This window comes from Anguilla rostrata, chromosome 2, assembly GCF_018555375.3.
Source record: "Anguilla rostrata isolate EN2019 chromosome 2, ASM1855537v3, whole genome shotgun sequence".
Classification (NCBI taxonomy): Eukaryota; Metazoa; Chordata; class Actinopteri; order Anguilliformes; family Anguillidae; genus Anguilla; species Anguilla rostrata.
Window position 1 is genome coordinate 58080040 of NC_057934.1, and position 16856 is coordinate 58096895.

At 41.6% G+C, this 16856-nt stretch overlaps 2 protein-coding genes across 8 annotated transcripts in view; both read right to left on the bottom strand.

Moving 5' to 3' along the window:
- Positions 1–4536, bottom strand: part of LOC135249261 (LIM domain only protein 7-like) — a 78879-nt gene extending 74343 nt beyond the window's left edge. For 2 of the 5 annotated variants that reach the window (XM_064324707.1, XM_064324706.1), the window contains exons 1-6: positions 4501–4536; positions 3278–3368; positions 3037–3171; positions 1901–1997; positions 1002–1068; positions 536–590 (exon numbers count right to left, since the gene is read on the bottom strand). In XM_064324707.1, the coding sequence (XP_064180777.1) occupies positions 536–590; positions 1002–1068; positions 1901–1997; positions 3037–3171; positions 3278–3368; positions 4501–4521 (466 nt within the window). In that variant the 5' untranslated portion in view covers positions 4522–4536. The other 3 variants (XM_064324709.1, XM_064324708.1, XM_064324710.1) reach the window with 3 other exon arrangements.
- Positions 4537–5241: 705 nt separating this feature from the next.
- Positions 5242–16543, bottom strand: LOC135249262 (uromodulin-like). 3 transcript variants are annotated; one of them, XM_064324716.1, is made up of 13 exons: positions 16437–16543; positions 15149–15237; positions 13876–14730; positions 13031–13117; positions 12620–12934; positions 10954–11268; positions 10267–10463; positions 9880–10034; positions 8775–9023; positions 8058–8217; positions 7282–7348; positions 6752–6790; positions 5242–5947 (listed from the first exon to the last, which is right to left on the bottom strand). In XM_064324716.1, the coding sequence occupies exons 2-13, from the start codon at positions 15207–15209 to the stop codon at positions 5931–5933; spliced, it is 2517 nt and encodes an 838-aa protein (XP_064180786.1). In that variant the 5' UTR covers positions 15210–15237; positions 16437–16543; the 3' UTR covers positions 5242–5930. The 3 variants fall into 3 exon arrangements, with proteins under 3 accessions (XP_064180786.1, XP_064180787.1, XP_064180788.1); XM_064324717.1 differs by having other exon boundaries at positions 16426–16541; XM_064324718.1 differs by lacking the exon at positions 16437–16543 and adding an exon at positions 15335–15690.
- Positions 16544–16856: the final 313 nt, after the last annotated feature.

Sequence of the window (16856 nt, forward strand, 5' to 3'; positions counted from 1 at the left end):
GCAATATCTAAGATTACATAGGTCCCAGTTGAAGTCATTACACTACTAAGAATATGAATTTACACAACTGTGCGAGGCGACTAACGTTACAAGTTAGCCAACTGTTTACGTTAGCTATCTGCTAAAGTCCCAGTCACAGTGTCAACCTCAGCAGTCTCGGATTCTGAAGCCTGCGTAGGTAGACATGAAGGCTGAGAGGACTCTCTCAGCTGGCTGTGGTCCGATGGTCTTCTCAAAATCAAACACTGTGCTGCTGTCTGCTCATAAACTTATGCTGGGTGCAATCAAATGCTTCAATAAATAATAGGAGCCAGATTTGCGCGCACAAAAGTTTGCAGCAGTGCAGATTTGCGGGCTGACGAGGGTACGCAGGTGCGTTTGCAGTCTGCCTGAAATTAACGTCTTATTTACTAAGGCCACAACTACTTCTGTACGACCTACCATTCGCATTTTGCGTATTTCCAAAAGAGAACAGTGTATTCCCAGATTTTTCTTTTTAAAAAAAATAATAATAATATTGGCAGACAGTACTTACTCCTTTTTTGTTTCTGACCATTTTGGTGCAGAGATTTAGCATCTGTCACTGGCGACTGTGGGAAAATGCAGAAACACACTGAATCACAGTAAACACTAGACGCTGCAGTTACATGGATATGACTGGTAAAGAGGAGTGAATGGGTGCATAACAGAAGAATCTACATTCCAGGTGAATGTGTGACCACCTGACAGGCACACACCTTCAGGAGAATAAGTGAGGTGTGGAGAAAAACGACTGGCTTTGTTTTCAAGTATGCAAAAACAACTTTATTCGAGCAGATCGCTCTGGAAAACATACAATCAGACTGCCACGTCAGGAAGCTCTCCACTCCCTCGCTAAACCCCCGGCTTATCTCTACCTCCCGGCTGACACGTCACCTGTCAGGTGAGTCTGAGAACGTGGGCGTGTTGCCACAGGGAATTCTGCCTCTCTCCCCCCAGTGCTCACTACAGAGGCCTCTTACCTGTGTCTCGCCCTGTTCTGTCTCCACAGGAACTGAAAGGTGTTCTCTCTCTTCCTGCTGGTGGTGTCTATTGGGGGGAGAAAGCATCTATTGGAAAAAAGCATCGGAAATCTGCTGATGGAACTCCTGGGCAAAAGAAATCCCTGGGTTTAGCATCACCATATGTAAAGAAAATGCAATACAATTTTCAAATGCCACTTTTTTAAACATTCAGGGAGAAGTTCATATAAAACATTGGAATCACTTTTCCAAGAGCAATGTTCTACATTAATGCAAGACTGAAAAAATATGTCATATATAAATATAAATGTTAAATGTAGAAACTAAATGTTTGTTAAATATGCTTCTTGTCGACAGCCTTTATGTGAAACATCAGTTTTTTTGCCTGGAGGAGGCGGTGGTCAAGCTACACAGAAAAAGAGCCAAAATGGTGGTGAGAAATGTGTGACATTTCCACCTAAAAATCATGCTTGTCTTAAAATAATCAAACCATATTCTGTACTTGCACTGCCAATATACAGTCTGCAAACTGACCACTATTTCAGCAAAATAACTGTACAAATGATCATTAAACTACCAGGCCCCTATGCATTACACCACAACCACAACAAAATCTTAAAACATGAAATCCCTAACTGCAAACATTGTATATTCATTCCTAAACGTATCACAGTATAACATACGATAAGAAACTCCTAAGAAAGGAACACCAACACCAATTCCTATGACACCCGATTCTTTATTCTCAGACAGGAGGTAGATTGTCACACTTAAACATGCCAATTTCATAAAAGCAAAGAACAATCTATTATATGCCGTTAAGCCTACGACGTTAACATAAATCTAATAATACAACCCTCTGTAGTAACATGAAAACATCAAAAATGTAGGATACTTACGTACGGCGACCCTGCCAACCCAACGGTGTGAGCGGCGAAAACTCAGGGTGGTTTGAGCTGTCAGCCTGGTTCATTGATGATTCGTCCAGCGGGAAATCTGAAATACACGTTACATGACACCGCTGAGCGCTAAAATACACAAGCGTTTGTAGAAATATATTACACATCACTTTTATGAGCATCGCAGTAATTAGCACGTTAGAAAACATGGACAATCTCTCTCATTTGGAATCAAAATATAAAACTCAAAAAGTTATATGCTTAAAGGAGTACCATGGTGATTTTCACACTTTCTCGGTTTTATGTGCTATTTGCACAAGAGGCATTGAAGAAACACAATGAGCAAAGTATTAAATATGTCCATTCTGTATTTTTGGAGAAATATGCGTTTTAAATTCATCGTCCTATTTTCAACCGGTTGAGAAAGTTGTCATTTTTCTACGTCACGAATACAGTAACCACTCCTATTTCCACACCCCGTAAAGAAATCTGACAGGACACACCTTCCTGCTGTTCAGACAATGCAAATATTTGACTTTGTCTGAACTTTGTCTAATTTAAGTGAACGTTAGGTTCACTTAAATTAGAGTGCCTTTAGATTATTTCTGGTTATATTCATTTAGCTAGCTAGCTAACGTTAGCTAGCTAGGAGGTTTGCTTTCATAAGGCAATGTTATCGATAACGTTAGCTTGCTAGTTTGCTTTTATGAGGACGTTATAGTTGTGCTTTTATCTTAATTTGTCTAGCTAGATAGCAAAAATTATAACTGGATATAAGTCAACTTCCTTACCTTAGCTATCTATCGATACTTGATATACTACTAAGCTAGCTAGCTTGTGAAAATTCAGTCTCCCAAAGAGAGCGCGTATCATGGGGGTAGCTATGGTAACGGGGCACGGTCTGTCAATCATAGCTAACTGACAGTTCTCATTACCACGCCCAGACGGTTCGGGTGAATTTTTATAGTGGGAAATTTAGGCTTAGAAAAATACGTTTTAAAGTACATTGAAATTACTTAAGAATAAAAAAATTATGCACATTTGTTTTGTTGTTGCCTGAAGACAACTGGGAAGTGTCACGTTCAACCACCATGGTACTCCTTTAAAAGTAAGAGTTTTACGCATAACCCACTTACTATCATCAGTGTGGATAACGAAGCACATGTCTTCGACTGTTGCAAGTTCTGGAAATACATCCTCATCCACCTCTGTGCCCAGATCATCGGTGACTCTGACCACTTTATCCTCTGGGACAGAAAACTTCTGTTTCACTGAAGCATAAAAAAACAACAGTTAGTGACAGACAACTAGTGACACACAATAAATTTTAATATTATGAAAACATCCCCCTAATGAATTTGCACAAAACATACATACCTTCGTTGATGAAATTTGAAAAGCTCAGTTGGCCGAGTTTCATATATTTCTTTCGGACTCCACGTTTCACCTTTATTATCATCTTCAGCACCTAGAAACCGTTTTGAGAATCATTCTTACTGGAATTAAATGTTAAAAATTGTTTACATTGGTTGCTTCATTCTTATAGAATTTCAACATTGTGCCAACCAAATAACGTGAGCCAACCAGCCCGAATATTTATTTATAGCTGAGACCTTAACTTTTCATTAGCTACTGGCTAGAATATTCTAATATGAATTATGCCACATTATGCTCTCAGAATCCATCATCTCTGAAAATTCGATTCTGCCATCTGGTTCTTTTTTTGCAGTGAAATAATCTGAACTGAAAAGGAAGACAATAATATCTGACATAAATATAAGACAGCAATATTTTCCTTGCTCTATCGAGCTCCTCACAAGCGCCATAGCAACTTTCTGCTAGGACAATACTTTAGAATCTGTTTGTCATCTCCCACGAACTGGTCACCCTTTCAGAAATATCTTGGTCAAATGTCATTCGAGTGCCTAATTGCATTCGGCATGCATCCAGCCTTTGCCAATGATTTAATTGAACGAGACCTTAATAGCTTTCAATAGCTCCTGGTTAGAATGTTCTAATATGAATTATGCCCGAGAAATACGCCAAAAGTTAGAAGTGTGGCAACCAACCCCGTTCTCCAATATTGAGTGATCTCCACCGAACGTAATTGTTTAACTGAATACTGCAAACCACTTTGATTGAACAGCCTAATGCGAATGAATTTCTATGAAAAATAAAACACAGCCTACGCCTATGACTACGCCTACTTACTTACAAATTAAAGACAAAACGTGGTTTAGACAATAGACAATCCCCTAGTCCTGAAAACCATACAGACAATATTCTCATAAGCCCGAAATCAATACTATTTCATTGTAACAACTGAATGTCTCGTTCCGGAAAAGGTTTGTTCGAACTGGCTTCGTACATAACAATCGTAATCAATCTAAAACAAACGGTTGATTGAACCTACTAAATAATTTCTCATTCCGACCATTTTACCTTTAATACTGCTTTGAAAAAATTAATGGCAGTCTTCTCAATGAACACTTGCAGATAATGACCTCTGACAAGGTAACTTTCGTTTTCACTTCACCTACGGAGATGGAAATCCCCACGTGCCGGAAAACCTTGCAAAATATTCACGTTTAATTAGCTACCTGGTCTGGAGCCCACTGCATGCTAATAAACAAGGAATATGGAAGTACAAATAAAACAAAGTGTTGCAGCATAAAAAGTACTGAATACTTCAGTGTTGCTGAATAATTTTGCAGTTTTACTAATACGAGTGAATAGTCTGAACTGAAGAGAAATGTCATGGTTTTGTGCTTCTGTCTCCGTTTTTCCTTGTTGGGCCGCCAGATGGCGGCACTTCTGTTTTGTGTCCTGCTCGTTCCCCTGTTAATTGTATTATTGCTTTCAATTATTTTATTATTGTTTCTGATTGTGTCTCGTTGTTCCCACCTGTGTCTTGTTATCCCCTACTTTTCTGGTTTGATTGTTCTTTGAGTTCACCTGTGTCTTGTTACCCCTGTCTATTTAAGTTCTTTGTCCCCTTGGCTCAGGTGCTGGTTCCATGTGTTAGTTTCTGAATATATGTATTCTGCCTGCTTCGGTCCTGCTTGTGTGTTTCTGTGTTTGTTTTTGGCTTTATGTACCTGCCCGCTTTGTCCTGCTTCCGTTTTGTGTGTGTGGTTCTACCCGTGTACTCTGCCTGCCTGTGTTCTGCCCTGCCCGTGTTTTGAGTTCCTCTTGTTTTCTGTTCTTAGATATTTTGGAGTTTGTGTTTTTGCCTGTCATGGCCTTTTCTGTTCCCTGTTTGTGTTTGCCTTTTTTTGTAGTAAAGTCTTTATTTTCCTTTGTCTCGAGTTTTGTGTTTCACATGATGTTTTCACATGATGTCAACACGCAGTCATTTATTGAAACATATATTTCAAAGTACATTTGTACAGTAAATGCAAAGAAGAAAAAACAGTGGCATAGGACCAACATCCCAAATAGTAAGTGATATTGTTCAGTGGTTTCTTCATGAGCATTGTTCAGACTTCTAAAGGAGGTGACTTCCTTTTTTGATACGTAGAATTAACAGATCTGTAAGACGACTGTTTAACTTCCGTTTAAACCGCCGTATTGGTTTTTTATGTAGGCTGAGGCATTTCTAGATTTTTCTTTTGGTTCCCTGAAGGCTTGTCTTGTGATTACAAATTGGGGATATTGCCTACAATTGAAATAGCACACCGCGGGTAATGAGCTTGAATCTCACGGACTGCTGAGGGTTTATTTTAGACGACAAGCAGACCCTCCGTGTGCTTTCAGAGAGGACTGTTCATGTAGTTTCTAAAAGAGTACAACGTTTAAAGGGCAAAAAGCCATCCACTGTACTAATGATCTATGTGGATGTAACGGGTCAGCTTGATCCTGATAGTCTGCTGTGACCGATAAGACCTGCAATATATCAGACTGACAGGCATGTGACCAATTAGAAAACGGAGAAGAAAAGGGAAGGGCAAGAAACAGATCTAATGGCTGAAATCCAAGTGACCAATCAAGACATGGTACAAAGAGGCTGGACTGGAAAGGCGGACCAGATTCATTCATCTGATGCTCCTGAAAACAAAAAAAAGCAGAAACATTTGTGAGACCTGCCGTGATTTTTCCACCTCATACCCATATTTTTTTCACATTTTAGCCATTTAGCAGGTGCTCTTATCCAGAGTGCGACTTACACAGCTTACACTCTTTTTACGTACAATCCTGGATATTTACTGAAGTAATGCAGGTCGAGTACTTTGCTCAGGTGTACAATGGCAGGGCCACACCTGGGATTGATACCAGATCCGGTTCTGTTTGGGTGGCCCTGGGCTGGGGAACCAGCCCACGGAGCATTTACACCAGCAGCCGACTCTGACTCAAAGCTTCAACCTCGGTGCCGAGAGGCCAGTTCCTTAACCATTATACTACACTGCCCCCCCCCCCCCCAACACTGTCTCTGCGTGTGCTGCTGGTGAGGGGGGCACAATGCGGGCCGTCCTGTTTCAGGATTTCATGCCAATTTCTACTCTCATGTAATCAGCCCATTTGATTCCTTGAGATGATTTATTTATAAGGTTATGAAATATAGCTGCAGACTGCACGTGTGTTCATGCTGCAAGCATTTCACTGTGGCCTGATTTAAGAACGGAACCAGTGCCGGTGTATAACAGTGTTTTGAAAACCCAGGATACACTCCTGCCCTCCAGGAATTAAGTTGTGTCTCTCTGTTTCAGTAAAACATATACCGTTCCATGGCTGCCCCATGGTGAATGTTACTGTGATTAGCTGACTGGTCATGACATGCTAATATCAATAATTGCCCACTGTAACATTGTTCTGTGCTCTATAGCGACTGAGTGAGAAAGTGTTTGTGCTCACCCGCGGATGCTAAGGTGTCCTCTCTGGCCACCTTCTCCCCTGAAAGGTAAAAACTGAGTGTTACCGGTGTGTTTCACTGTGAAAGCACCTCACAGTTCACTGTGATTGAGTTTCCTCAATATTTGAGGAGAGTGTACAGATATCCAAACAGGATCAATTAGACCAATCAATCATTCAATCAATCAATCAATGAAATGCTTATATATATATATGTTTGCTGAAGAAATAAAAAAAAAACAATAAAATGCTCAGACATCAACAAAATTTGTTTTATGAAGTCTGAAAACATCAAGAGAAATCATATGAAAAATATGTATCCTCCAGTATTCCTAACCAAAGTACAAATTACAGTTAGTCTAACCTCAAGCGCATGCATACTACAGCAAGCCAAACCCAGCGACATACTACAGCAAGCCAAACCCAACGACATACTACAGTAACAGGCCCAAAGTACATAAAGTACAAGCCCAATACATTTTCAGGTTTGTCTCCAGGTGAAATGAAACCGGTAATTCTGAGCGGAGGCTTACAGGAGATGGGTCCAATGGTCAGGGGATTCTCAAGGGAGATAGAACGGGACACCCTCGACCTGCATGCCTGTGAAGAGAGAGCAACAAAATTTAAGAAAATCTGCACACTGGTACTGTTAGGTCAAGTTCTCTGTGCTAGTGGTTAATCTCTTCCCCTCTTCTCTTCACAATATGTAATGGTGGTGGTGTTGAACCCAATAACAGTGAAAGGCAGCCGGAGGCTTGGATTGAGTTGCAAAAAATAAAACAGCCTGAGTCAAAACTAATTAGCTCTCGAATTGCCAAAAGGCGAACACACAATCAGAGTTCGTGATGATTATGTCACCCTCTGGCGACCAAATGGAGGCGATGCAGCTTGAATCCTCACGCAATACAGGAGGAATACCATTTAACAGTTCATATTTTTCTCAGTGATGTAAGCAGCAAATTCCTTGTTGTAATTGCATTTTCTTTCTGTCATAGAAAGATGACATCTCAGCTCCATGAGGAACTAGGGTTGCCAGATTTACAATCTGTCTAAACCGGACAACATGCGCAGGTGTAAGCTTAATTGCAAACAAGATGGGGAGCTGGGGCTGTTGGGATCAATGGCAGACCGGGGATGGGGAGGGGTGGTTTTGAGACACAAATTTTTTGCGGATTTTTTTCAATCAGTTATTCTGACTGGACATTATATTGTATGATCAGGGCCACAAACTGGACCTGTACAAAAAATTTGAAAACCAGACATTCAAAAACTGGGCACCTGGCAACCCAAAAAGGAACACAGAACTCACCTGGGAGCAGCCGGCCTGTGTGGGGTCGCACATGCTCAGACTGCAGTGCAGGTAGATGTTGTCATAGTCACCAGAGAATAAGTTCACCAAGGCAGTGAAACGGCCAGGGAGAGAGGGTCCGCTGTCCTCCACCTTCACCAGGCGACTGTTGCTAGGACACCTGGCCGGAGGGGCACGAAGGTGGGAAAACGACATTTACAAAACACACACGCACACACTCATACACACACACACACTCTCACACACACACACGATCACACACACATACACACTCACACACACACACACACTCATACACACATACACACTCTCACACACACACACGATCACACACACACATACACACTCAAACACACACAAGCACACAAACACATACACACGCACATTTGCACACACTCACACACACATAACACATACACACACATGCACACACACATACGTATTTCCTCATGGTAACCTACTTCATATTCCGATTTCACATGCTGAGCTACGCAGACAGTGACTGAGCAACTTTCTGATCTTGCGCAGCTGACACAGATGGATGGCAGATGCCTAATCGACGTGATGTCACTACAGCACCGCAAGGTGGTGGTTTCCCTAGCAACCGAAACCCTACTTTTCAAGATGATGCTACGGGAAATTACCCATCACCCCAACCCAGCACTCCTGCAAACACCCGTCTATAATGACCAGGATGACCTGTTGATGATGACTGACCTGTTCTGAATCAGGAAGAAGGGCGCAGGGTGATTTGAGTCAGCAGAGGGCGTGGAGTAGCAGTTTTCCAGAACGACAGCAAACCTGTCTGAAGCTGCCTCCTCCACAGACACGCCCACATGGAGGGCGGAGCCAAGGGGCAGGACGACCGCGCCCGCGGAGTAGGGGTCTGTGTAGTTGCCGTTGCGGTAGAGAGCCATGGCTGCGCTGGACCTGGGGCCCACCCCCACCACTGCCCCCTCCACTGACCTAACAAGCACCATGGAATAAAACAAACTAGTTGCATTTCCCCCTGAAAACACGAGCTTGCTGAACTAGACACAATTACTAAAGATGCTCACGAAAAGGGCTCATCTGTAAATAACTTATGAAAACTTTACCTGTCATTATTATTTTGCACAGAAAAAAGGAGCACACACAAACGGTGCAGAAGCTTAATTGATACATTATCTACTCTAGGTAATACTACATTGTGAGATTGTTCACTGAGATTCGGTTAATATGGCAATTATTTATTTATTCATTTATTTATTGAGTGCAGCAGTAGTACCAGTAGAAGTAGTAGCCGTAGTAGTAGTAGCAGTAGCAGCAGCAGTAGTAGCAGTAGCAGTAGCAGTAGGAGCAGTAGTAGCAGTAGCAGTAGCAGCAGTAGTAGTAGCAGTAGTAGCAGTAGCAGCAGTAGTAGTAGTAGTAGCAGCAGTAGTAATAGCAGTAGTAGTCTCGGTAGTAGTAGTAGTAGTGATAGAAGCAGCAGCAGTAGCAGTAGTACTAGTAGTAGCAGTAATAGTAATAGCAGTAGTAGTAGTAGTAGCAGCAGTGGCAGTAACAATAATAGTATTAGTACCAGTACTAACAGTAATAGTATCAATAGCAGCAGTAGTATTAGCAGCAGTAGTAATTGTAATGGTAATAGTAGTAATAGCAGTAGTAGTTTTGGTAGTAGTAGTAGTAATAGAAGCAGCAGCAGTAGCAGTACTACTAGTAGTAGCATAAATAGTAATAGCAGTAGTAGCAGTAATAGTAATAGTAGTAGCAGTACTAGTAGTAGCAGGAATAGTAATAGCAGAACAGTAGCAGTAGTACTAGTAGTAGTAATATTGCTCACAAATAGGGACCGACGGCCACATCCAGGCTGGCCTCTGCATCCAGAGGATACACGCAGGAGAATGGAAATCTCTCTGGGATGGAAAAGTTTCCACTTCCCACGGCAACAGGGTAAACAAATAAACTGTTGGAATAAATGGCATGGGTGCTGTTTGTCTGTTGGAAAAAGAAAAGGCACGTAATAAGAAGGACTGAAGTAGAACAGTCACGTGAGAGATTTATTTTTTTATGAAAACCAAGCAATTAATGTGAGCGATTAAAGCACATATTGTGTATATATATATGCATACAGTATATTGCCACTGCAAAGAAAAGGGTTGTAGCACATATTCTTTGCTCTGTTGAATTTGTTTCACACCAATGATTGGCGGTAAGGGCATGGCCTTACCCTCAGCTGGGTCCCGCAGCTCCCCACTCTGCGAACCACCGAAAACCATAAAACGCCGTTGTGGTGCACATACGCGGTGCAGCGGAAGTTAGCCAGGTGTGCGCTCGACGGGTCCAGCCCTGCATCTTGCAGGTGAGCTCTGCGTAACCCAAACTGCATGGTGCTCTGCCCACACACCAGCTCTGGGGTGTGCGACTCTGGACGATGAAATGAGATGCTTTTTTTTTTTTTTTACATTACATTTCAGGCATTTAGCAGACGCTCTTACCCAGAGCGACATACACAACTTTTATTTTTTACATAGCATTTATATTGTATCCAATTACACAGCTGGATATATATATTTGTAAGCTAACATTGGAATTTCGCTATGGGATCACTGAAGTATCTGTCTATCTATCTATCCATCTATCTATCTATCTATCTATCTCTTTTTTCTGAATCTCAGCTTTTTAGTTTACTAATAAATAAATAGATAAATGAATTGATGGCTGTGTGAAACATGGAAACTGGATATTTAATTACAGCTTTTTTTGTTGATAATTTTGAATATAGACAGACAGCTTAAGCAGGTGAAATTAACAGCAACAAAAAACTGAATTGCGGGGCAGTTTTGTGCCAAGCACACAAGTCCTATTTGTAACACAAGGCAGCAGTGAAACTAAAATGTTTTCATTTTCCTCTTACCTGCGCAAACCACACCAGCATCTTCATTGTGACCACAGTTGTGTACCCCAAACCCAGGGTGTGGGCACTCTGACAGAGAGGATTCACTCCCAGAGCACATCACATCATCCAACCAGATGGGCCCGCTGCCCTGTCCAAAGTGGGCGAAGTTTGGAGCAGCCAGAGCTCTGCCACAGCCCACCTGTCTACACACCACCTCAGCGTCGTTTATGTCCCAGAAGTCATCACACACCGTTCCCCACTGGCCATCATGGTAGATCTCCACTCTGCCAGAGCACTGATTTTGCCCATCCACCAATCTGATCTGGGAACTGTCTGTATAAAACATATTTGTAAAAAGGAAAATAAATAAGAAAGAAGAAAACCCATGAAAAGATTCGCATCCTTGGGTGATAATGAAGACTTTCCTTTACATCAGCAAATAAATTCTACGGTTTCCCATTTTTCTTAAGCAAATGTTTCTTCGTCCATTTTTTTTTTTTCAGAAAAATATGACGATATAATAAAATGCTTAAAAATATAATCAGTAATCATATTGAGCTGACATCGAGCTTTATTAAAAAAAGGGGTAGATGTAGTTTTGCAAAATAATTTTAATATATAATTTTGCAAAACACAATTACAACTTAAAGAACAAAACAGCAAAAAGTAAAGCAACGTTTGTCAGTACAAATTAACAAAAGCAATAATGCAAAAAAACGTGAATAAGCCTACAACGAAAGATTCCAGTACTTTTGGTCATTCAGATTGACAACAATTCTGTCCAATCAGGAACGAAACGGTCACTACCTATTTTCCCGGTTTGTGGAAGGTTGATTTGTTGAGTGTTACAGTTTGTAGTCCTAAAACCCGAAAGTAAATTCGCATTTTTGAGTCATGGGCAGTCCCTCGGCAGATTTCTAATGCTTTTTTCCTCGTAGGGATTTCGTTTTCTGCCGAAAACAAGGTAGCCTATTTGATGAACGTAAGCCTAAGAGAGTTTCACGTTTTGTTCTACGGGATAAATTACATCCATTAATATCTCAAACGTGAATTTCGAAGCTGTAATGTGCTTTTAAAAAGTAAGTTGCTAACAAGTTGCTATATTGAAATTACAACAATGGTCGCATTTTTGCAACTGCCTTAACGGTTTCGAAATTCACGGTTGAGATATTAATGGATGTAATTGGATGTAAAACGTGAAATTGTTTTAGGCATACCTTACCCACAGACCTTATTTTCGGCAGAAAACTAAGTCCCTATGGGAAAAAAATTATTGGAACTCTGCCGAGGGAACCAGTGGCGGAACAAACCTCCTTGTAGGTTAACCTACAAAAGGACGTCATGACTAACACTACTGCGGTTTTTTTGTGTGTGGATTTTTCCATTTCTTTCGACAAATGATATTTTGTTTTACCTTTTGTTGTTGTGTCTCTAAACTGTAATTGTGTTTACTAAATTATATTGTAGTTTCAGATGTGTTTCAGATTTTGTTTTGTGAAAAGTCATTGTGTTTCTAAGTTTGTTGTGTTTTTTGAGTTGAATTTTTAAAATGTATTATTTTTGTGTTCTTGTCAGATTTGCTCATTTGTCTTGCCCTTCATGGCCACCGAAGGTATGTCCTCTTGTTCATCTTTATAACAGTCAACTGAAGGTAATTTAGAAAACGTGACAGACGATCTCCTACCTGAGCAAACCACACCAGCGTCTTCATTGTGAACACAGTTGTGTACCCCAAATCCCGGGTGCCGGCACTGTGCCAGGGTGGATTCATTTCCTGAACACCTCACATCATCCAACCAAATGGGCCCACTGCCCTGTCCAAAGTGGGCAATGCCTGGGGCAGCCACAGCTGTGCCACAGCCCACCTGTCTACACACCACCTCAGCGTTTTCTATCTCCCAGAAGTCATCACACACCGTCCCCCATTGGCCATCATGGTAGATCTCCACTCTGCCAGAGCACTGATCACTTCCATTCACCAGTCTGATCTGGGCACTGGCTACAACACACAGGTGAAAAGACCAAACTTAGAGGTGTTTTTTTTTTTTTTTTTAACTGCGAGATAGATTCAGATGCTCTGAGCTTTTTCACCCACCCTGTATCTCACACCCCCAGTTCACTTTGTCCTCACTCACACAGGTTTCACCTTCTCCACAGGTACCACACACTGCGGTGTTGACATCTAAAAGAGGACAGATTGCATTTTAGGCAGTGAGCAGTTAGACATTTAAAACATTGAGCAGTCACTTATGTAGAATGACTTATACAGCTTGGATTCTTTTTCACATACAGTTCATTTATAGCTGAATATTTACTGAAGGAATTCAGTGAGAGGCAATGTCGGTTTGTACTGTGGATTCGAATTAACAACTGTAAAATAGCATTTTTCCTAATGTGCTTTTCGTGTTTGAAAATAAAATGTGGAATTCTGTGTGTCTTCCAGAAAAAGTCTACACACAGTTGGTGATATCCTGTGCTTCGTACGACAAGATAATGGAACTTGTGCTGGCTAAATTCCAAACCTCTGTCGTCATGTTTCCACTGTTTACCATAAATGGACTTCCAAACTATGAATGTTCCAAACCAGTCAAAAGCAATACTACCTCAACTCAAATTGCAAAGCAAGACATCATCACCATCAATTATTCTTGTATTAGGAACTAGTATCCAAATGAATTATTGGAAAAGAACATATAGACCCCATATATTCTGTTAGGTGTTTCGCTGCAGTAAGATATAATGGGTTGTTTCGATAATGGATGGATTATGCAATATGCTCATTATGCAATAACAAATAACACATCTATGAATCTGCTTGATCTTGGGTAAAGTTTTACCTTAAACCTGTTAACACGATACCACTGGATGTTTACTGAAGAATGTCTGCTGAATTGCTGTGCTCAGTAATTTTTTTATCATTCCATGCACAAGTAACCATACCTGCACAGTAGGCCAAAGAACAGGCAGATGTGTCGACAAACTTATAGACAAAGAAATTTCCAGGACAGGCCTTGACGTGGATCTGGTTGGACTGAAACCAACAACAGTCATGGTTCCACTTCCCGCAGACGCGGCTCCTGACGATTCCATCCGTCAGTTCTGGGTGGCGGTCTGGGAGCCAGAGCGGAGCGTGGGTCCCGCACATGCTCATCTCTACGCACCTCTCCGGCATCTGCACGCTGGCATTCCCCAGGAACAGGCGGTACCAGCCTTGCCAGTTGCCTGTTCTGTCACAGGACGCCCTGCCTGACATCCTGTGGTCAGTGGCTCGCCACGGATCATTCAACACCGAGTAGTGCCGGCAGGGGTCCAGGCATCGGCGGACGCCATTAACGAGGAGGCAGTCCTGTCCCGCGGGGCAGGTCACGCCGCCGCAGCCGAACGACACAGACCGCTGGTCCGAGCTCGGGTCGGAACCGGGGTCGGAACGCTGGTGGGAGTCCGGGTCGGAATCGGGTCGGGCGCTCGGGTCCGCACCGGGCTCCTGGAGTTTCCCCTCCCTGGGCATCACGCAGCCGAATGAGCCGGGCGTGTTCTCGCAGACCAGAGGGGAGGTGCAGGCCTCGGGGGAGGTGCACTCGTCCGTGTCCACGCAGCCTTGCTCCGAGGACCAGCGGTAGCCGGGGTGGCTGCAGCACGCGGCGGCGCCGTCGCAGGCCGTGCGGTTGTAGCAGGAAATGCCGTCTCCCACGAAGCCGGCCGCACAGCTGCACGTCGGGGTCACGTTTTGGGCCCCCTGAGAGCTCTGACACGCTGCGTCCGTGCTGCACGCCTCGCAGTCCGTCACCAGCAAAGCTGCAAACGCAATGACAGCCCTGAACATCACCTGTATCAAAGACTCACTTAGTAGTGGAAAAAAAGTGTTTTTAAACATTTTCGAAGCCTGGAAACCTCTAATGTTGATGTTCAAACGCTACAGTATATATGTTAGTTTGGGAGCGTTACAAAACACGACTATGAGATGGTACCAATCTCGGTCCATATAACTCGAACAGGAGCAGACAACTGGAATTCAAATGAGAGTAAATTGCTCAGATTGCTCAGCTTCATTTTTCCAAGGTTTGTCTATTTTCGAGGTGACTACAGAGCTGTTTTTCATCACCCTGTTCACAGCCCTCTAACAAAGAGCTGACTGACGACTCTATTTTCTTTGCATGCTAGCTGGAAGAATCTGATCATGTAAAGGCAGAGGTGAGATTCTGCATTACCATACCAGTGCTATCAGCCGTGATGGCCAATATCAAGAAGAACAGCAACGCAGCTCTTGAAGTCATCGTTCCAAGACCAGTGACTCAGCAAAACCTTCCAGAAAACAAAAACACAAAGGTAACTGAATGTAACTAAAATGTCCAAAGAATATATTGTAAATAATATTTTGTACATAGTCCCTGAAATTTACTGGAGCATAAGTAATTGGTCAGCTGGCTGCTCAGCTGTTTCTTGGCCAGCTGTGTGTCTTTTCACACAGAAGAAAACAAACAGAAATTCAGGAGTTGATGCTAGGTGTGGAATTTGGTTTTGGAGTCAGTTACTGTTGCTCTCAACTCAACAAAAAAAAGAAGTGTCGATTCTAGTAAAGCATCATGAGGCTGAAAAATAAGAATAAATTGATTAGAGACATACCCAAAATACTGGATGTGACAAAATCAACTGTTTAATACATTGTGAAGATGCAAAAACACACTGGTGCTCAGTATGCTCAGTAATAGCAAATAACTGGTAGACCATAGAAGGCCACTGTAATGGATGACCAACAGATACTTTCAATTGTTAAGAAGAACCACTTTTCAACTGTTGAACCCATCAAACCACCAAACCCACGCCACCCTCATTTGTGAAACACAGTGGAGGTAGTGTTATAACTTGTATAACATGTATAACTGGCTCATTTGTCTTCATTGTTGATGATGTGACTGCTGACGGCAGCAGAAGGATGCATTCTTGCGTGTAGAGAAATGATCTTATCCATTCAGATCCAATGAAATGCCTCAAAACTTAATGGACAGCACATCACCGGCAAAATTGCCCCAGAAACAAATGGGAACTGAAGATTTTAAGCTTATATGCATTGTTTCATTTGTAAAACAATTTGCTGGTGTACAGACCCAAAACAACAAGAACCGTGTCATCATCCCAATACTTTAGCATTTAATTATATGTACATATTAAAGTGCAGAAGTATTGGGGCAATGACACATTTCTTGTTGTTTTGGCTCTGTACACTATATATATATATATATATATATATATATATATATACATATATAAACAGCAATAATTTCTACTTACTGTGAAGTGATGCAATATTTATCTATTTTAGTTATCTATTCAATATCTATTTAGATTATTTCATTTCTGCAAGGATAAATGGGTTTCATTTCACTTTGTTTTTGTGTTCTGAATTCTAACTACTCTAATTTAACTTACACATTTTCCTATAACATATCACTAATCCCTTGATACAATTTGTAAAGAATATATGATGATTACCATTCACTTACCAATCGGTTGCACAAGGTGATCTGATGTGTGATTTAAAGCTTGGGTTTATATACCTCCTGCAGTCGATATAAAGGTTGAGGACATTTCTAGGAAGTAATCAGGAGATGCATCCATCATAAACATTCACTGAGCATGATGTTGGTCATATAGTTATTGATCAACATACCTCATAGTGTAATCTACAGATCCTTTTTTTATCCAACTGAAATTACACAAAAAAATCTAGGTTACTCAAATCCATAAAACAAATGTCTTACTGGAAAGTCTAATAAAAAATTAAACATTATAAAGAGGTTAGACGAGTGTTTGAACTCACAGCTTACATAACCAAAAGGAGCAGAGAAGTGACTTTTGGGAATGTACCTATTCTTCTGTCATTCTCCTCTGACCTCTGCCATCAACAAGGCATTTTCGCCCAG

What these genes read in the sequence shown, in the direction of transcription:
- LOC135249262 (XM_064324716.1), bottom strand. Translation starts at nt 15,209, where the DNA reads ATGACTTCAAGAGCTGCGTTGCTGTTCTTCTTGATATTGGCCATCACG. An exon ending in CATCACGGCTGATAGCACTG is followed by an intron (nt 14,731 to 15,148) that starts GTATGGTAATGC and finishes TTGCGTTTGCAG; the next exon opens with CTTTGCTGGTGACGGACTGC. An exon ending in CGCTGGTGTGGTTTGCTCAG is followed by an intron (nt 11,269 to 12,619) that starts GTAGGAGATCGT and finishes TGTTTTATACAG; the next exon opens with ACAGTTCCCAGATCAGATTG.